The sequence below is a fragment of the Cryptotermes secundus genome, unplaced genomic scaffold (assembly GCF_002891405.2).
Source record: "Cryptotermes secundus unplaced genomic scaffold, Csec_1.0 scaffold1651, whole genome shotgun sequence".
Classification (NCBI taxonomy): domain Eukaryota; kingdom Metazoa; phylum Arthropoda; class Insecta; order Blattodea; family Kalotermitidae; genus Cryptotermes; species Cryptotermes secundus.
In genome coordinates, this window is record NW_019743001.1 from 16,856 (window position 1) to 39,218 (window position 22,363).

Consider the following 22,363-nt stretch of genomic DNA (forward strand, 5'->3'; position numbering starts at 1 on the left):
GTTGGTTCCGAAAGGTCTCCTTACGCGTCTTTGTCGCTTAGGTGTGCAACAGCTCGGCGAAACAAACAGCTGTTCTCGTGCGTGGTATTTTCGTGGTGCATGAACATTATGTTGTGACTAATAAGCATTTCCACATTTGAGTCTCCTTTCAAATTCCGCAGTACAACACACATTATAACCTGTATTACGAAATCACGTGTATTGGATAGGCTAATGTAATGAATTATTGTTAAATTAGACCTCGGTATGCAGGAGACAGCTTGCTTTCTAAGTAATTCAGTGTTACAGATGTGACGGAAAAGTGACAGAAGATCTCTCATAAGGTAAATGTGTAAATAATAATATATTATTAATATATTATATAATTATATTACATATATTATATTATAATATATAATATTGTAACGTGGATGGCGCATATATATATAAATAAGGAAAGTAAAAAGTAACGTTATCCCTGTAACAGGCCGTGGAGGCCCATAGGGTTATGAGATGTCGAGGTTCCCACATTTTCTAAACAATCGGCTCACAGATGTCGGCAAGGTGGGGAAGGAGCATATGTTTTGAAAAATCAGTTAATAATAGTCACAAGTGTACAGAGTTAGTGTAATCTGTATCCCGATTTATGTCTTAACATAAATACCTGTTATTTACATTGTCAGATATGTCTCTTATGACTAAATCTTGTCAGACGTAAAATTTTTCACAAGCTGCCGAAACATTTTAGGATGTCTTTAATATCCAAGTCATTAATAAGTTCAAGCGTATCAGACCGGTTGATTAGAGGGTGAATAAACATCAACTTCGTGTTCCGGTTTCTTTACTGTCTTCTTCAGGCACTGTAACTCCGATGAACACAGAAAAGGAAGGGGCCCGCTAAAACAAACTCCGTGGCCTGTAGTCCCCAAGCGAACTATACCAACCGAGCGACCGCCGCTTGTCGGCGAAGTTAGTGCCAACTTTAGCGGATAGAGGGGGTCGCGTGGTCAGCGCAACGGAACCCCACGGCCGTTAATCTCGGTTGTATAGACCGGAGCCGCTATTTCCTTGTTCACGGGACTGAGTGGATCCCGTTCCAGACCCACTACTTCTCAGGAAATCTGGTAGTGCCGGGATTCAACCCCGGAACCTCTGGATCAGTAGCCAAGAACTCTGACAGTTTCCTTTCACATCCCTTCCAATTTGTTATTCACTAATAATCCTACGCACGGGGCGCCATAGCCCAGGAAGCGATCAAGTTACTACGATTAAATTCCGTGGTCAGTGAACGTCAGTTCGAGCGAATTCGTAAATGCAGATCACAAGGTAACGAGGCTACTGCGCAAGCTTGTGTCGAGCCCCGTGGGTGAAAGTAATTTTGCAGGTGTGGCTTGCTGTTTGGCATTCACGGGAATTTTATTTCGCACATTCCTCTTATTTTAGTTTGCATTTTCTTAACCTCATGACACGGCGCCACCTCCACGGATACATTGCTTCAGACTGAATGACAAATCGTAAGATCCGAGGTGGAGGAAGTCTGTATGATTAGCGTTCTGGTGGGACTATGTAAAACCCCGAAGAGAAGACACCACTTGGAAGACCTACGCGTAGACTGCTAGTAAAAAGGTAAAGTTGTCCCTGTGCTTAACTTATCAAGCACTACGCCACGAAGGCATATGGAGAGTGGATATATAGATCCACATTTTCTTGACCTAGGCGCTGCTTGGAGGTGAGTGGTCAGCGTCACGCCCTGGCCGCTTTACCCCCAGTACCCATTGGATAGGAGGTTGGGTGGACCCCAGAGCCGGTCTGGACGACGTGAAGAGAAAATTCTTGCCCTACCGACACTCGAACTCCGACCTCTCTGTCGTCCAGCCCATAGCCAGTCGCTATACCGACTGAGCTATCCCGACTCTTGTAGACTGCGGGACAATATTACAATTTATCTTAAAGAAATAATGTGTGAGGTTGTGGAATGGATTCATCTGGCTTGCGACATGGGATGACGGTAGGCTGTTGTAAAAACGATAATAGGCCTTCTGTTTCCATAAAATACGGGGTATTTTTTTGGGGAAAGATGAACGACTGTCAGTTTTTTAAAGGACTGTGCCCCGCAGAATTATAGGAAACCCCTACATCGTTATATGAGATTTGCGGTTTTCTGGGTTGTTACGGACGTTTCAGAGGAATCTTCCTTCTCGCCTTCAAGATGGCATCACAACGTTATTGTGTTCCTGGCTATAACACTGAATAGTCTGACAGATGGTTACCAATGTAAAGGTAAAGTTGTCCCTGTACTTAACTAATTACGCACTACTCCATGAAGGCGTATGGGGGGTGGATGTATAGATCCACATCTTCTTGACCTCGGCAGTAGCTGGAGGTGAGTGGTCAGCTTCAGGCCCTTACCGCTTTACACGCCGGGAAAGAGCCCCAGGTACCCATTGGATAGGAGGTTGTGTGGACCCCTGTGCCGGTCTTGACGACTTGGAGAAGAGAAAATTCTTGAACTTACGCGAACTCGAACTCCGACCCTTCGGTCGTCCAGCCCGTAGCCAGTCGCTATACCGACTATATTCCTTCGAAAAATTAGTAACCTTTAACTAGGCCACACCATACCCTAACCTAAAGACTATAATATGTATTATACCATTAGCACCGGAAATGCTGGTTCATTGTGAACTAGGTTTTTCCCCGTCTCGCAGTAAGAGTGAAGGATGTAGAATTGTGTTCCTTTCACACGCATTACGAGCTGAGGTAGACGTCACGACAGCGCATGTCACGAATTCTCTAGCAAGCTCAACGTTTCTTGCAACGAACTTTTTTTTTCCTGACAAGTGAACTGTCTGAAGAGAAACGTATTATCTTGGGAGTTTGTAACGAGAGCAGTGTGATAAGAATGTTTATCTTGTTGTGGAGGTCTTCATCTGACCACTGTTTATCTCAGTTAACAGGAAACGGAAATCTATCCAAGATGTCTTGGATCGAAGACCCTGGCTGGCGAGAGTTCCGGGGTTTGAATCTCAGCAACTTGAAAGTAGATCAAGCTTATGTAAATGTGACGTCACTCCTCTACAGCCCATTATGGCTTTACACACTTTCGGATGAATGTTACAAGGTAAGATTCCAAACTGTAGGATTGATAAAGGGTTAAACAAAACAAAAAGGGGGAAGCACAATAGATCATTGAAAGTCGCAGTGCAGGGGCCGGAGTATTATTGTCCATCCCTTATGCATTCATTCATTCATTCATTCATTCATTCATTCATTCAAGATTCTAAATCACGAAGTTCGCTTTAAAACTTCACGATAATTATGTCTAAAGCAATATATTGCATGACGAAACTGAAAATACTGTAAAATAAATAAAACATGATGTGTTTCATGATTGACTACATATGTTTCTTATCATGTTCTCGAGCCGTTTCTACGTACGTACACAGATGGCAGCACTGTGTTTGAAAATGAGTCATCTGAAGGGGTAAACATGTAAATTTGTTCCCTCTTTTAACGAGGCATAGGACTCCAGGACTATTTTCAGGTGGGAGAGGGTATGAGGGGGGGGAGAAGGTAGCCAGAAAATTTTCTTACAGATTTACGTTAAAGCCGTTCAGTGCTATTTTTACAGGTCGCCCTACAATATTCAAGACAGAAAAATAAGTTTTAAATACTTTTAATTTTTATTGTTAATATTTAGTTTATTACTTTTTTCCTTAAATTTTTTTTTTATATGTGCAGCGTGGGGGAAGATGCCACTTTGGCCCCTCCCTCGTCAGCGCCCATGAGAGAACGTAAATAAGTAATTTTAGGAAAGGAACAAAGGAAATAAAGATGGGTATCGAAGATGAAGACACAAATAAAATTCTGGCACGTTGAATTTCAACAGGTGTTTTCCACTAGCAGGCTTGGACTGTACTATATAACATTCAAGATTTTTATTTAATTCGCTTAGTGGGGCGGTGGAGTCCAACTGGGTCCACTCGGCACGGCGGCCACTGATTGGCCTATTGTAGCCCGCCCCGGGTGATTATGATGATGGAAAATTTGGTGGAATGAAGATTGGCAGGGGAAACCGAAGTACTGAAAGGAAACCGGCCCCAGCGCCACTTTGTCCACCAAAAATCCCACTTGACCAAACCCCGGGATCGAGCCCGGGCCGCCGAGGTGGGAAGCCAGCGACTAATCGCTTGAACTATGTCATGGCCTTATCATTCAAGATACTGGTAACCGTAAGTTCATAATTACCGCGCTACTCCAACAGGCTAAACCCCCAACTGTGAGGTTACTAATTACCAGGCTCTACAATTTTAACCCTGTGTGTCCCTGTTTTCAGTGTCCCTATTCTCGACTGACCAGTATTCCTCCCCGCCAGGGCCACATTCTTACAATAGAAACCAAGCACAGGGCATCATGGCGTCTGCTTCTGGATGGTTCCAGGGAGGTCATTCCACGTCAAAACAGAAGGTAGGAATAGTTAAACTGAACATATTGTGGCGTATAGACCCGCTGCTAACAGTGACTGACCGTTTCTGTTCCACGGCTCGGTAAACACGTTCCCGTTGCTAGGTAGCAGATTCTTAATAATACAACAGTTGGGCTATAACAATGGAAACGGGGTGTTTCTATGTGGTCAGTGATGAGATGTTATAAGCAAGGGATAAAGGGACTCGGACCCGAGAAAGACTGCGCTGACAAGGGCCAGCAGCATGTACAAATAACAGACCCGTCCTCTCTTCAGAGAGGGTGCCCCACAAAAAACAAGACCGTAACTGGCAAACAGTAATAAATATCTGGTCATGAGCCTCAGATGATTGGCCGTCAGTCACAATGTGACTTTGAATGTAAGAGGGCAACCGTAATACAGTCACCACTGAAGGCATTTGCACACAGGAGTCGTAATTCGTAATTTAGGAGTTCAATATATGAGCTCTTATAATTGATGGTAACTGTAACGAAGTGCCAATAAAACCAATCATCAAATCCAGAGCCCGTTATTANTAACAGTGAGCTGTAAATTGTGGAAATAGCGAAAGTGCTACAGTTATTTGTAGTTACGATCTGTAAGTGGTTAATAAATCAAGTCACCAATCCAAACCCCGTCTATAGTCACGCGCATACTAAGTGACAATATTTCGCTTTTAGCTTCTGATGTTAACCAAGTATCCACACCATTGATTATTGCCCGTTCAAGAGCCACCTCAATTCAGTTCTCATACAATCTACTTAATTAAGCTTCATTTCAATAATATTCTTTGGTTTACTTATTTAGTCTCCCAACTGATTTCACCCTATAAGATATCCGACAAGCTATTAAGCTCCTCATTTTGTAACTGTATCTGTTCTTCACTGCACTCATGTCTTCTATGTACATGTAATTTTTTCATCACATAGGCTATGTTAATACATATACAGGGTGTTTCACGACTTTAGGCCATAACTGCAGGAGGTGATTTTCTAGGTCTTTGTGATCAAAAAAGTTCATATAAACATGTGTCCGATTTTGGACGGTTACGGAGTTATGACCGTTTTAAACTCAGAATAGAAGGCAATGATTACTGATAATAAACGGAACAAAATAATAAACCAGCACAATACATGATACATTTAAAGTATGAATGTGAAGTTAACTTCGTGAAATTACCTTTAATTTGAATTGATTGGTGCTTAAAGCTGATTTTAGAAAATGTCACCGCCGGCCGCAACAGAGGCTGCCGCTCGGTTGTGAACCGCGCCGGACATACCAACCCACCACGCCTTAGGTACCTCTCAAGTGTCGAGATAACGAGAACGCTCTGTCTGTAGCCGGCTAAAAATAGCGACCTGCCAGCTGACAGACGCGGTTCACACGAGGGCGTGTACGGGAATGAAAAAACGGCCATAACTCCGTAACCGTCCAAAATCGGACACATGTGTATATGAACTTTTTTGATCACAAAGACCTAGGAAATCACCTCCTGCAGTTATTCCCTAAAGTCGTGAAAAACCTGTATAGAGATAATGGTCATATATGTAATCTCTTTGGTTGTTATGGGGCATTTCAATCCCCTAAAAATCGGACATAACATCACAAAAGAGAGAAACGTATATATTTTGTTGTACCGATTTTACTTAATGCCAAATTTACTTTGCTTCCTCAGTTCCGTGATATGCGAACTGGAGCCATCTGTCGGTGAATTTGGTGTGTATGACCTCGTTATCAGTGGAACCGAATCTGGGGACGTCCTGTGCTCAATGACCACAGCCAAGGAGCCTGTCAACATTTACTTACGTGAGTTTCACGGGATGTCAAAACCAAACAGGAGTTGGTCTGTTAGAAAGTTAGATCTTACATATGGATTGTTTTCTTTAAAAAAAATGTTCTTATAGAAAGGGAGCCGGGATAGCTCAGTCGGTATAGCGACTGGTTACGGGCTCTGCGACATAAGGGGTCGGAGCTCGGGTTCCGGTTAAATCAAGAATTTTCTATTCTCCACGTCGTCCAGACCAGCTCTGGGGCCCACCTAGCCTCCTACCCAAAGGGTACTGGGGACTTTTTTCCCCGGGGTTAAAGCAGCCGGGGCGTGAAGCTGACCACGCACCTCTAAGTAGTGCTGAGGTCAAGAAAATGTGGATCTATACGTCCACTCCCCCATACGCCATCGTGACTTAGTGCTTAATTAGTTAAGCACAAGGGCAACTGTGCCTTTCACTGTTGTAGAATGTTGGAACTTGACTGTTTCGTGCACCGAAGATTACGATAGTAGTCAGTTATGTCGATTCTGAGTGAGGTAACGAGTCACGAAGTCACGAACACGTTGATTACTAGAATTACATGGGTGCACATATAAGTGTTGAAGAGAGGTCCTGTATTAAGTGGTCTATGGTTCCGCAGTAGCCGAACTGCAGATCAGGTCCTTCTGTTTATAAAAGAGCAATTTGTAACGGTGAAGTAAAAGCTCTGAAATTCCATAATTTCGAGTTATCATAGCAACAAATTTTCACGTGTTGGATGAACGTAAGTTATGTAGTAGGTCACGAACGAGCGAGTCGTCTTTTGTTTCTAGCAAGGAATTGTTTTCTCTGGAGTTAGATCGCCTGTGACAGTGTTCCCAGTTTACCTTTGTTTCAACGATAAAGTGTGGAAATATGCCTAAAGATTTGGCGTTGCTAATGTTGATTGTTAGGAATATCACGTGTATTGCGATCATATATTACATACTCATGGAGCTGAGCCCTTCTTGAGGAACCGCCAATTCTGCAGCTACTCAAGAATTTCCCAGCATTTTATGGAACCCGAAGGTTGGTTGCCGTGTTCACGAGAGCCCTCCACTGATCCCTATTCTTAGCCAGATCAATCCAATCCATACCGTCCCATCCTATCTCTCTAAGATCAATTTTAATATTGTCCACCCCCCTACGCCTTGGTCTTCCCAGTGGTCTCTTTCCTTCTGGTTTTCCCACCAATATCCTACATGCATTCCTGCGATCATATCTTACACATCTTAATTTATTTTATTGTTGTTAAACTGGGATTATGACCTTGTAATATGTTTGTACTAGCTTATGTATTAGTTGCTCTTGTTGCGAGTGAAAGAAACTCTGACAACAATTCAAACTTTACAGACGCCTAATTACGTTTCTCCAAAATGTCTCACCACAGATTATAATTAGTCCCCACCAGTAGATGTTCAGAAAAATGTTATTTTAATTTTGTCTTATATTTTGACACAAGTATACATGGTGCATGCTATGAACATGTTTTTGTAAACTCTGTCACGAAATTGGGAGCTATTTCAATGAAATAGCGGCTCCGGTCTAGAAAACCGAAATAAACGGCCGTGGGGATCCGTTGCGCTGACCACGCGACACCCTCTATCCGCAAAAGTTGGTACTAACTTCGCCGACAAACGGCGGTGGCTCGGTCGGTATAGTTCATTTGCGAACAACAGGCCACGGAGTTTGCTTTTTGTTTGCCACTCACGAAACACTGACTTGGCCCTCTTCTTCACTTGAGCCAAAGTTTCTTTCGTGGAGTCTTCATCCTGCTGAAGCCACAGCACATTAATCTGAACACAGCCGTTTCTGTTCTACAGCGTTGCTCGTGTGTTTGCTGGGACTCGCTCTCATATGGCTGATATGCACTCTGGTGTCCAGTGGGATCCGGAAGTGGCTGAGACACCGTAACCGAATCATCGAACCAACCAGTGGATCGCAGTCCGCATCCTTTTCGGACGGCAAAGTTTCATCACAGCAACAGACTACGCAGAAACGTCGTTTGAAGTGTCTGGACACTTTCCGGGGGTAATACAATAAGCCTTATAAGAAGAAGTCGAGAGAGGGAACGTTTCGTTTGAATTAATTTTCTTTTGTTTTTCGTTTTACATAATAATGCCAGGTAAAAGAATTCCTTGATATGTTGTAGGCCTGTATTTTCTTTGTCTAGACAATGTTAGATTTTATATATCACTATGCCGCCTCTGTGGCCTAGTGGTCAGCGTTCCTGGCTACAGATCCAGAGGTTCCGGGTTCACTACAGGATTTTCTGAAAAGTAGTGAGTCTGGAACGGGGTCCACTCAGCCTCGTGAGGATAATTGAGGAGATGTTTCAAGGAATTAGCGATTCCGGTCTAGAAAACCGAAATTAATGGCCGTGGGGATCCGTTGCGCTGACCACGCGACACCCTCTATCCTCTAAAGTTGACACTAACTTCGCCGACAAGCGGCGATCGCTCGGTCGGTATAGTTCGCTTGCGGACTAAAACCACGGAGTGATAAATCAACTATTGTCACATATCTTTAGAGAAACATTCGAACCTTCAACCTAAACTATTAACAGACATTTAAGCACGGAGAGAAGTTATCTTCAGAATATATCATAAAATAAACATTCAGTTCCTTTTGTAATAGAAACGTGAAATAGAGAGGAATAATTATTATAATTAAATCCATAAAGCTGTGAACCTAAAATGGAATCATATTCTGAATAACTGAAATTAACGGGACACGCGGAAGCGTAGTTGATTGAGACATTATGCTACAAGCCGGAAGGTCGCGGGTTTGGTTCCCGATGAAGTAAGTGATTTTTTTCAATTGACTTAATCCTTCCAGCCGCACTATGACACTGGGGTCGACCTAACCTCTAACAGAAATGAGTACCAAGAATCTTGCTGGGGCCAAACAGTGGCAGGCGCTTAAGGCTGATAACCTCATTGCCATCTGTGAGCCGATTGTCTAGAAAATATGGGAACCTCGACTTCTCATAACCCTACGGACATCCACGGCCTGTTACAAGGATAGCTTTATTTTTTTTTACCTGTAGTTGACGTTCTGTGGACTCGAGGTATAACTGACAGCGGCCTATGCTTTCCTCTGCAGAATCGCCATCGTTCTGATGATTTTCGTCAACGATGGTGCCGGAGGATACTGGTTCCTGGAGCACGCCACCTGGAACGGTTTGCAGCTCGCTGACCTCTTGTTCCCGTGGTAACTTAATACACGAGCTAAAAAAATGGTTGTTATGCGACATAACAAGAAATGGAATTTTGTAAAAGATGAAAACGCCTCTGTGTTCAATATACGGAGAGGTTCTTAACTTTATTGGCCGGTTCACGGCTCTGCGCTTCACGGCGACCGGTTCACCGCCAGCTTCGAGGCGCATACGAGTTTTGCCGATGAATCAGTATGCATGATGGCCGATAATGTTTGGAATGAATGGAAGTTGTTAAGTTTCTTGGAACGCTTGACGGCATTATGTTTCACGGTGAGCAGTTCGGTTCATGCGCGGAAATTTGTTTACGATATGACAGCAGTGGGCAGCAGGTATCAGCTCCAATAGCCTTTTGTTCTCAGTTACAATTAGTCAGCAGTCTATTCCGTATTATTGCAGTATACTTTAGAGCAACGTATATTTCTGTATGACACGTCAAACATGGATCTTCTGCGTAGGCGAAAATTTCTGCATAAATTTTGTGGTGAAAGAGTTTCTAGGAGACAGATAATTTACAATTTTTTTTTAATAAACGTAAGGGATTCTTAACATTCTCGGGCAACATGCATACTAATTAATCGGAAAAGTTCGTATGCGCCTTGCAGCCGGCGGTGAATCAGTCGCCGTGAAGCGCAGAGCCGTGAACTGATCAACAAATGTATGAACCTTCCCGTATAAGTCAGAATTGTTGGCAAATATTTTACATAATTTTGTAATCTCTTAATAAATGCTTGAATTATGTGTAACAGGCAACCAATCTCTAGTGACTGACCAGTGTGAGCCATGGCAGACCTAACATAGCATACCTCCCTGGTCCAACCGTTTCTGACACAATTAGAGATAACTCATTCAATATTAAACTACAGACAGTTAATCACATGGTTCAGGAGTGAGATAGAGTGACGGTGTTTATATAAAATAAATTGTATAATTTACTTTATTTATAAATTTATTTACTTATTTATTTGATATCTAGGTTCATGTGGATCATGGGGGTTTGCATCCCAATTTCTGTGAAGTCACAGCTCAAGCGGAACGTCCCTCGCCACACGATGTTTTTCGGCGCATTTCGGGTGAGTTCCTTACATGATCTCAAACTGTGGGCTGCAATCCGACACTTAAACTTCGAGGATTGACTCAGAAATGGTTTCTGTAATATTCTTATGGAAGTAAAAATTATTTTTATATATATAGAGTCCAGTGTACATTTACCCTGAGCGCTTTTATTTTAGATGTTGTAATGTGTGAAGGAAGTTTGAAATAAATTATTTACGCCCAATCATGTCATTCACAATTTCTATGGTAAGTAAAGAACTTCACGTGTCCTGTAGACAATATGGATATCCTACGTTTACATGCGACTCCTTCTTTTTAGTGACTCATTTCCAGTGTAACTCTCAGCTTACGTCACCAGTTACGTAGCATTTAGCGGCCTCCGTAGTCTAGAGGTAACGTTCCCACCTCATGACTCGTAGTACGCGGGTTCAAATACACGGCGGAGGTCGTCGAATTTTTAAGGGCGGAAAAATTCAGGGAACAAGTCCTCCGGGAGGGACTTTCAGCCTTGGGTCCCGTGTCGTAGCTTTACGGCACGTAAAAGAACCTCATGTCTCCAAATGAGGTCAGTGAGCCAAAATTGCGGACGTTTCCCGCCCAACAGCAGTCACTAATACCTCCGGTAGATGGGGGAAGCATTATAGGTACCTCTCAGCCAGTAGAGCCGGTCTCGCTGGCTGGGTGGTACTGATGGTAAGCACCAATACCGGTAGGATATAGAGACTGTTAGAAATCATAGAGGGAAGCACAATGGACCACTACAGGTCTAAGTGCATGGGGAAACCCACCCTCTCTAATAACTAACTAACTAACTAACTAACTACATGGCATTTGTAACACATTATTCTATGACCTTAAAAAGATATACCCAAATCAAGTTCTTTTCTATAGGTACTCACTCATTAGAACTTCCATCGCTGTACATTTTTCGATTTTTGCCATTTTATTGGCTTGCCTCAGGAACTAAAAGTTCAGTTTAGTTCACTTCTGGACATCGTCAAATAATTTGTTTCTTGAAATAAATTAGAATATTCCTGACACATCTGTGCTCTCTTTCCCAGAGAGGCTGCATCTTATTCCTGTTGGGGCTGGTGCTAAATTCCTCGTGGGGTCCGAAGTTGCAGAACTTGAGGCTGTTTGGTGTTCTTCAGAGATTCGGAATCGTCTACTTCTTTGTCGCGACGCTCTCCATTTTCCTCACGTGTCGCACCTACAGGACGCCCAAGGTTAGATTACAACACGTAAAGTTGTTAGAGTCAAGAGATTAACTAACTTCATCGAGCTGAGCCCTTCTTGAAAAGCCGCCAGTTGTGCAGCTACTCAAGAACTTCTCATCATTTTATGGAACCCAAAGGTTCATTACCGTGTTCACAAGAGCCCTCAACCGGTCCCTATCCTGAGCCAGATTAATCGAATTCCTACCACCCCATTCTATTTCTCTACGATATATTTTTAATATTATCTACCAACCTACGTCTTGCTTTTCGTAGTAGGTTCTTTCCTTCTGACTTTCCCACCAATATCCTATAAGCATTCTTCTTCGTCTTCTTCTTCCCTATTCGTGCTACATGCCACGCCCATCTCACCCTCCTTGACTTGATAATTCTTTTATAATTTACGAAGAGTACAAGTTATGAAGCTCCTCATTATGCAGTTTTCTCCTACCTCCTGTCACTCCATCTCTCTTCAGTCCAAATATTCTCAACACCCTGTTCTAAAACACTCAGGTCGCGGGATGGAATCCCATCGAGGTGGATTTTTTTTTCAATTAACCTAATCCTTCCAGCCGCAATGTGGCCCTGAGGTCGACTCAACAGAAATGAGTACCAGGAATATTGGTGTGGGTAAAGATCGGCCAGCGCGTAAGGCTGAGAACCTTACCGCCATCTGTGAGCCGATTGTCTAGAAAATGTTGGAGCCTCGACGTCTCACAACCCTATGGGCCTCCACGGCCTGTTACAGGGATAGCTTGACTTTACTTATAAACGCCACTATTAGGTACAAATTTGATGAGACTTGCTGGTTGGATAAGATGTACATCGGCTTGCTTAACAGCGAGTGGAGTGGAGTGAAGTGCAGATATGATATCTCTCTGGTCTCTCACAGTGTCCCCATTAACCACAGTTAAAATCTAGGTCACAGAATGTGATAACATGACCTACTCAGATGCGTTCAGTTGTCGTTCCTGTGATTTCTACTTCAGGACGGATGTTACAGCAATATGATATATTATTTCATGTGTACTGTTTGTATATTGCTTTGGTTCCTTCTCAGAGGATTAGGAAGATGTATCAGGGATATATAGGGACACCCTGTTCTCGCATGTTATGTTCTCTCTTTGTTTGCCATTATCACAATATACTGTCACTTGCATGAGTGACTATAGACGGGATTTCAGATTAGATATTGGATTTATTGACCACTTATATATCGTAACTACAAATAACACTAACACTATCGCTAATTCCGCAATTTACAGTTCACTATAGCACACTCTGTTCTCAGCCTGTTACTAGACGTTTCCTGGCAACTGCTCTAACAATGGTTATTCCTCTGCCTCCGGCTTAAGTCCTCTCTTCGCAGACTTTCGTATAGAACTATCAAATCAGAGTCAAAGCCACACTGCGACTGACGGACCGTCAGTCAGTAAGTCTTGGTATCGAGCCCCATCTGGAGCTCATGACCAGATATTTATATTACTGCTTGACAGTTTAGGTCTTGATATTTTGGGGCGCCTAGTCCAAGTCACATTGCGACTTACGGTCAGTCTGTCTGTTTTGGTGTCGAGCCCCGGCTGAGGCTCATGAACAGATCTTTTTTTTTTCCTTATATGAAAGTTACTGTCCTGCCCATTTGTGGCGCCCTCTCTGACGAGAGGTCGGGTCTGTCATTTGTTAAAGTCAAAGTCTGTATTCTTATAACATCTCGGCACAAACAACATAGAAAACACAGCTCTTCCATTGTTGTAGTCCAACTGTTGCATTATTAAGAATATTCTGCCTAGCAACGGTAACGTGTTTACTGAGCCGTTACCTAGAAACGACCATGGTATATCCGCCATCTCACGGTCGTTGCAGAGCAACGGCTATAAGCGCTACAATACGAAACATCAAAATTTCTTTAAGAATAAATATGATTAAAATTAGAATAAGAAATTCTGGAAATAAGTAATCGCTTCCTTTCACTACAATTTGCGTATCTGATTCAAATAAAAAAAACACTTCAGTATATATGCGAAAAGAAGTAAATTAAACGATACTAAGATATGTTTGTGTTACAGAATGAAGGCGTTTGTGCTGAAAATGCCAAATGTCATGATTCTAATACCAAGTTTCATGAAGATCGGTTGAGACATTCAAGTAATAGTAAATTTATAACTTGAACAATTTCAGAGATGGGGGTGGATTTGAGAATAACGCCATTGAGCTGGTCTGGGGTGGAATGATATGCGATATATCAGGATACATGAAGCTTGATGCAGGCGTCAAAAATTGTTTAGGGAGTGGGGAGTGATATACATGCACACAGATACAGACAGAAAGGTGATCTAATAAGTCTGCTTTCATTTTTTTAATAAGGAAAGTTGGTTGAAATATAGTACGTGGTATTTAAACAAGTTTTCAAAGAAATGTTTATTCAAAATTCATCCAAAACTCTACTCAAATAATTGGACATCACTTTCATAGGCGTAGTACATACTGGCAAGAGTAAGGAGGAAATTGTGTAAGTTTGGGTGTTCTCTGGGGCACGGGTTCAAGTCCCGATGAGGTCATTGGATTTTTTCAATTGACCTAATCCATCCAGCCGCACTAGGTCCTGGGGTCGACTCAACCTCTAACAGAAANAATGAGTACCAGAAATTAAATAATTTTCCTGGGGAGTAAAGCGCGGCAGGCGCGTAAGGCTGGCAACCTTACCGCCATCTTGGAGCCGATTGTCTAGATAATGTGGGACCCTCAACGTCTCACAACCCTATGGGCCTTCACGGCCTGGTAAAGGGATAGCTTTACTTTAATTTTACTTTTTACTTTTTGGGTGTTCTCTAATAGGTACGCAATATGAAGGAGAACAGTAAATTCAGGTCGTGAGTCTCGTGGGACTCTGAGCCAAGAATCACTGTGCTGGCGAGGATCAGCAACAATTTAGCAGTCACACGGTGACGTGTGTGTTGGAGGACTTTTCTAAAAGCACTTTGCAGTCGCATTTACCTACAGAGGCAGAGGTTGAAATAAGAACCCAGATGGCTGGGTAACATGGATGAAATTCTAAATAAACCAAGAAGGACAATAATTTAAGAATACAATCTGTTGATATTGCAGGTTCCTCTTGTTGCAGCCACTCAAGACATCCTCGTTCTCCTTCCTCAGTGGATTGTGATGGCAGGCGTCGTCGCCGGACATTGTGCCCTAACATTTTACTTAATCGTTCCGGATTGCCCCAAGTGAGTAATTAATAGGTGAAGTAAGTAAGTGTTTCTTAATCAAATATAATGGCCTCGCCATAGCTCAAGCGGTTAGTCGCTGGCTTCCCACCGCGGCGTCCAGGGTTCGATCCCGAGTCTGATCAAGTGGGATTTGTGGTGAACAAAGTGGCGCTGAGGCAGGTTTTCTCCGAGTACTTCGCTTTCCCCTGCCCATCTTCATTCCACCAATTGCTCCACAATCACCCTCACCTATCATCTGGGGCTGGTACAATAGGCCAGAAGTGGCCGCAGTACAAGGGACTTAGTCCCACCCCACTGGAAATAAAAAAATAATCAAATATAAATTCATTTTTAGAATTCGAACGGGAATACAGCATCTGCACCTGCGAGGAACTATCAGTATAAATGGGTCACAAATGAATATAAAACTTAAAATATGTGATATTCGAAACTGAAGAAAACTTTTATTTCTCGACATATCCTCGGAAGTAGTTGGAGTTGAGTGGTCACCTTCACGCTCCGGCCGCTTTACCCCTAGGAAAGAGTCCCCGGCACCCATTTTATAGGAGGTTGGATGGACCCCAGAGCCAGTCTGGATGATTGGAGAAGAGAAAATTCTTGACCCTACTGGTACTCGAACTCCTACCCCTCGGTCTTCCAGTCCGTAACCAGTCGCTATACCGACTACGCTAGCCCTGCTACTAATATAATTTGTAAAGCGGTCTCCGTAGTCTAGACGCAACGTTCCCACCTCATGACTCGTAGTACGCGGGTTCAAATACCCGGCGGAGGTCGTCGAATTTTTAAGGGCGGAAAAATTCAGGGAACAAGTCCTCCGTGAGGGACTTTAAGCCGTGGGTCCCCCGTGTCGTAGCTTTACGGCACGTAAAAGAACTTCATGTCTCCAAAGGAGGCCACTGAGCAAAATTACGGACGTTTCCCGCCCAACAGTAGTCTCTAATACCTCTGGTAGATGGGGGAAGCTTATAGATAATACTCAGCTAGTAGAGGCCGATCTCGCTGGCTGGGCGGGACTGATGGTAAGCACCCGTACCGGTAGGATATAGAGACTGGTAGAANTGATTGGAGAAGAGAAAATTCTTGACCCTACTGGTACTCGAACTCCTACCCCTCGGTCTTCCAGTCCGTAACCAGTCGCTATACCGACTACGCTANGCTGGGCGGGACTGATGGTAAGCACCCGTACCGGTAGGATATAGAGACTGGTAGAATATCATAGAGGGAAGCACAATGGACCAAGACAGGTCTAAGTGCATGGGAAACCCACCCTCTCTAATAACTAACTAATATAATTTGTAATGATGAAATAAATTAAAACCATCGTAAGCAATTACAGATTAGATTGGCAATAAAAGCCAAGCGAATAATAATTTGTGATACCTCAAGTTTTAATGAGAATACGTGTAAGATGTGTACACGAAAATTACAACAGTTGGAATGTTGTCAGAACTTCAGAACGAAAGAACAGGTTATGGGCAATGACATTTCTTCTGCTTGTGTCTGCAGGGGATACCTGGGCCCGGGTGGTGTCCAAGACAATGGGCAGTTTCGGGGCTGTATTGGAGGGGCTACGGGCTATTTGGACCGCCAGATACTCGGAGAGAGTCACATATACAAGCGCCCTACTGCTCGGGAGGTCTACGGTTCTGGGCCTTTCGACCCGGAGGGTATTGTGGGTAAGATACCAGTGGTCCCAGCAGATTGGTAAACTAGTCGCTATATACTAGGTCGAAGCACAACAAAATGGTGTATGCGAGATATGGAAGTAAATCTCCAACCAAAGACATTAGATGGATCTGAGTTGTCGGTCACATGTTGTGATCACAGCAACAGAAACCATAGGATAGGACATTTAGTGAGTCCCAGAGAAGGTGGAGTCATGAAAAAATAAAATGTTTTCTAAACTTACTGGAAATCGAACCCTTGTCCATCCTAGAGTCATTAATTTTAGTGATTGTGGTGTCATGAGGTCTGTGGATTGAGTTAAATCATGGAAAAGGTGCCGATTTGCGTTTAATGAATAGCCAAGTTCACAATGAGCCGACGGTCTACACCTGTGTACAGTTCTGTAAACAAATTTTTAAGTTTCACCCTTTTGATACCCCACAGCTGTAGATCTGCTTATGGCTTGAACCGCGTCTGTGAAGTGCAGACCCTCTACTGAACGTGTGACGTGTATGCACAGAGTAATTGCGCTGAGTGCATTTCCAGCTTTCTAAGTTTATCAGTTATTGTATGCAACAGTATACAGCTCAAAGTCATCTTGCTCTTCATTGTATGCAACAGTATACAGCTCAGAGTCATCATCTTCCTCTTCCTCTTCGTTGTATGCAACAGTATACAGCTCAAAGGCATCATCTTCCTCTTCATTGTATGCAACAGTATACAGCTCAAAGTCATTATCTTCCTCTTCCTCTTCGTTGTATACAACAGTATACAGCTCAAAGTCATCATCTTCCTCTTCCTCTTCATTGTATGCAACAGTATACAGTTCAAAGTCATCATCTTCCTCTTCATTGTATGCAACAGTATACAGCTCAAAGTCATTATCTTCCTCTTCCTCTTCGTTGTATACAACAGTATACAGCTCAAAGTCATCATCTTCCTCTTCCTCTTCATTGTATGCAACAGTATACAGTTCAAAGTCATCATCTTCCTCTTCATTGTATGCAACAGTATACAGCTCAAAGTCATCATCTTCCTCTTCCTCTTTTCGTTTCCTTCCCTCACTCACTTTTCTTTTCACGTCTAATTTTAGTTTCCCTAGACTTTCTTCATTATCTTCTTGTCCTGTTTATTCTTCTTTTCTCCTCACCACATCCATCTTCCTTTCTGTCTTCTTCCTTCCTTCTGTTCTTCTCCTCGTCCTCTTGCACCTCCGGATTTTACTTTACGTTGTCTGTTTTAAAGGAGTGGTTAGAAGTTCCCAAACGGAGAATCAGCCCATTGACCCTCTGATACGAATTTCATGAAAATCCTTGACCCTGTTTCAGGGTGCCTATTATCGGTGTTTCAAGTGTTTTTGGGGGTGCAGGCAGGCACTACCCTGTCCTTCTATCGTGACTGGAAGGGACGAGTGACCCGATGGATTATCTGGGGCACTGTGGCAGGCGTCCTGGCAGGAGTACTCTGCCTAGCCAGCAAGGAGGAAGGCTGGATACCAGTCAACAAAAACCTGTGGTAAGCCTCTCAGGATGAATTAAGAAATGTCTCACGCGTCTGGTAAGATTCTGCGGGTGGGACATCGCAAGATCAGTCTACACAAGAACAACGGCACATAAGAACACGGGTTACATATGAGGGATATGCCACAAATGGAAGTAAAACAGCTGCAATGGCTGTAATAGGTTTTCTATATCACTAGGTAGCAGCACGGTCCATGGTAGTCTAGGTATCAGGCGCGCATGCGCATGTTCAGACGTTGATTTTAGTAGTCAAAATGGCGACCATGCTTGAGGGGTGTACTACCAAAGAGCAGCGACCTGTCATGCGTTTCTGTGGGCAGAAGGACTCAATACAAAGAATGTTCGTAAAGAAATGTTTCTTGTTCACGGTAGGAAGTTAGAGGCTGAGTCGACCCCAGGGCCATAGTGCGGCTGGGAGGATCAGGTAAATCGAAAAAAATACACCTCATCGGGATTCGAACCCGCGANATATAGTATCAGAAGTAATTTATGAGCGCCAAAAATTATTGTATTAATTAATATCGCCGCATGTATGTATGTGACTATAGACGGGGTTTGAATTGGATACATACGCCTCTTAAGTACAAATAACTACAGCCCCGCCGCTAACTCCACAATTCACAAATTACCAACGCACCCATTAAGCCTTTTTACAGCCTGCTGTGTCTTTCTCAGCCGTTCCCTGGTAGTGGCTTCTAACAGTGGAGATTCTTCAGCTTCATGCACTCAAGTTCTATCTTCACAGCCTCCCGTGCAGAACTTTATTGAACTGATTTTGTCGCTTGCGTATAACAACTCGGCACGGACCACACAGAAAACACAGTTCTACTGTTGCACCCAACTATTTCATAACGACGGGAAAGTGTTTACTTAACCGTTACTCAGAAACGGTTGCTGTTTACAGAGTCGCCGCTTAGCAACGGAGCCATACGCCACAATACATTATTCCACAGGACAAGTGACAAAATATCTTCACGGTGAACGTCACCGATCTCGAACCTTAGCACCGCTATCCCCTTCCCTCCAGTTCGAACTTGTGGTACCAACACCGGACAGTGTATGGGAAAGTGCGATGTTCAAGTGGCCCAAGACAGTGTACTTTTTTCTTTCTCTATGGCTCTATAGCCCTTTTGACCTTGACCGCTTTTCAGTTTCTTAATTCTATACACAGTCGGTAGGACTCCTTGGACAGGGGGTCAGCCCGACGCAAGGCCTCTACCTACGCAGGACAACACAAACACAGAATAAACGCAGACAAACATCCATACCTTGAGCGGGATTCGAACCCACGACCACAGTGTTCGAGCGGGTTAAGACGGTTCATGTCTTAGACCACGTGGTCATTTTGATCGGTATGTGTACAATGTGACGAAGTTCCTTGCTAAATGAAAGTATGATGAGTAACTGTCAGCTTTTCAAGGGAAGAAGGCTTGATTCTATTCCTGCCTTCTGCTGCAATTGATGATTCTGTGTGTCTGTCTCACAGGTCGCTCTCCTTCGTCCTTGCAACGTCATGCTTCGCGTTCTACCTGCTGGCCGTCTGCTACCTGCTCACTGACGTCAGAGGCTGGTGGAGTGGTGCTCCATTTTTTTATCCAGGTCAGTATTCATATTTCCCATAAAAACCAAATTCGTATTAAGCGGAAACAATTTTATCGCAAAATGTCTCTGGTACTGAGAATACAATAGCTAAGACGAATTATGAGTAACTTGTAAGACAGGAACACTGTGTATTAAGGAAACAGAAAGGACAAAATAATTATTAAGAGAACCTTCTATGCTTTGAATTACGAGACAGAGTCGTTGGTTGAGGCACTATGATGCAAGCCGAAAAGTCGCAGGTTCGATCCCCAATGAGGTCATTAGATGTTTCAGTTGAGCTAATCCTTCCAGCCGCACTATGGCCCTGGTGTCCACTCGGCCTCTAACAGAAATTAGTACCAGGAATCTTCCTGGGGTATAGCGCGGCCGGCGCGTAAGGCTGACAACCTCACCGCCATCTGTGAGCAGGAATAAAATTACATTGTTGGGATCCGTCACCAGGCAACGACTGGTTGTAGAGTGTATGAGTTAGCAATTGAGCTCTAGTTACTTGTATTTACGAGTTGTATGTATAAGCGTGAAATAAATCCGGTTACTAATCAAAACCCCGTCTATATACACTACATAAAATCATGATAATATTACAAACGAAGATTTGGATTGTACTTGTCTCTGTTTCACAGGAATGAACGCCACCATTATGTACGTGGGACATTCTGTGGCCTTCCGGATGTTTCCCTGGCACTGGTCCCTACAGACCATGAACACACACTTCATTCTACTGGTCGAATCTCTGTGGGGTACAGGGCTCTGGATTTTTGTGGCTGTCTGGCTTTACCATATCAAATTCTTTTTGTCACTGTAGCAATGCGTGACGTTGCGATAAAGGGGGACACTGAAGTGGCCCACGAACAAAGAATACCTCAATAATGTTTTGTTTTAATGAAGCCAACATGTTGATATGTTGATATGTTGACATGTTGATATGTTGATATGTTGACATGTTGACATGTTGACATGTTGATATGTTGACATGTTGATATGTTGATATGTTGACATGTTGATATGTTGATATGTTGACATGTTGATATGTTGATATTTGTATCTCCTGTTGTGTATGGGTAAGTTAAAACAATATCTATATTGGTGTATCTTTGAGCAAACTGGGATTTAAATAGTTGCAATGGGAATAAATAATAAACAGCGTAAATATATTTAAGATGTATTTCTGAGCATAATTCTTTTACCTTGTATATAAGTGTAGAAAACTAGTGAAATGCTACATTTGGAGCATAGCTGTGTATGGGGCTGAAACATGGACACTTAGGGCAGTAGATCAGAANAAGAAGACGTAAGAAGATGCTGGATGACCTTGGGGACAGAAGAGGATACTGTCATTTGAAGGAGAAAGCTCTAGATCGCATTAAGTGGAGGAATTGTTTTGAAAGAGACTGTGGACCTGTCGTCTTGACAGATTACTGATGATGATGATAAGTGTAGAGTCAGTGAGCAGAGGAATATCCTACACGAAATAAGAAAAAGGGAAAGCTAATTGGATTGGTAATTTCTTACGCAGTAACTGCCTTCTAAAAGCAGTTATTGAAGGAAAGATAGAGGGGCGGATAGAAGTGACAAGAAGACGAGGAAGAAGACGTAAGAAGATGCTGGATGACCTTGGGGACAGAAGAGGATATTCTCATTTGAAGGAGAAAGCTCTAGATCGCATTAAGTGGATGAACTGTTTTGGAAGAGACTGTGGACCTGTCGTCTGACAGATTACTCATGAATGAATGAATAAGTGTAATAGACAACTAACTCCATGAAGCTGAGCCCTTCTCGAGAAGCCGCCAGTCGCTCATCTACTCAAGAATTTCCCAATATATTATGGAAACCGAAGGTTCATTACCATGTTCTCAAGAGCTCTCCACTGTTCCCTATACTGTGCCAGGTGACTGCAGTCCATCCCAGCACACTCTATTTCTCTAAGGTCAATTTAATATTATCCTTCAACCTACGTCTAGGACTTCCTAGTGTTCTCTTTGCTTCCGGTTTTCCAGCCAAAATTCTGTATGTATTAATTTTCTCCCAATTTGTGCTACATGCCCTGATCACCTCATCCTCCTTGACTTGATCATTCTAATTATACTTGGGGAAGAGTACAAGTTATGAAGCTCCTCACTGTACAGTTTTCTCAAACCTCCTGTCACTTCATCTCTCTTCAGTCCAAATATTCTTCTCAGCAGTGCAATATGCAGTGGAATATAAATTTTTAACCTCAAATAAAGAATAGAAAAATAAAGGGAACACAACACGCTCATCTGCGGTGGGACCGAACTTGGATTCGCGAAAGAATTTTAACATAAAATCTGTCTGATGAACATATATAGGTCGTCCTGAAAGAAGGACTGAGGATTTCTGAGTCCGAACGGATCAAAGACATACTTTATTGTTGATGATGACAATGATGATGATTTGTGTGCACCTGAAACTTTTGTTATTACTCTGAGGAAAGAAATTACTTTGAATATATCTGAAAAAGATATGCTGACAAGAATATCAAAGCTCTCTATGACTAATAAAATATTTCTATACAAAGCTATATTGAAACCTATTTGGTCCTATGGTCTTCAACTCTGGGAATGTGCAAAGCTGTCGACAGTCAATCTCATCCAGAGATTCCAATCAAAAACG

The 22,363-nt window shown here is 42.9% G+C and overlaps 2 protein-coding genes across 2 annotated transcripts in view; one reads left to right on the top strand and one right to left on the bottom strand.

Moving 5' to 3' along the window:
- Positions 1–22,363, bottom strand: part of LOC111873682 (caspase-1) — a 43,204-nt gene that overhangs the window by 12,130 nt on the left and 8,711 nt on the right. The gene's annotated exons all lie outside the window — the stretch shown is intronic.
- On the top strand, positions 15–20,633 carry LOC111873685 (heparan-alpha-glucosaminide N-acetyltransferase). The gene is made up of 13 exons (XM_023868612.2): positions 15–323; positions 2,927–3,097; positions 4,313–4,443; positions 6,117–6,247; positions 8,052–8,259; positions 9,334–9,441; positions 10,422–10,518; positions 11,563–11,727; positions 14,821–14,942; positions 16,452–16,621; positions 17,939–18,125; positions 19,617–19,729; positions 20,356–20,633. The coding sequence occupies exons 2-13, from the start codon at positions 2,954–2,956 to the stop codon at positions 20,535–20,537; spliced, it is 1,758 nt and encodes a 585-aa protein (XP_023724380.1). The 5' UTR covers positions 15–323; positions 2,927–2,953; the 3' UTR covers positions 20,538–20,633.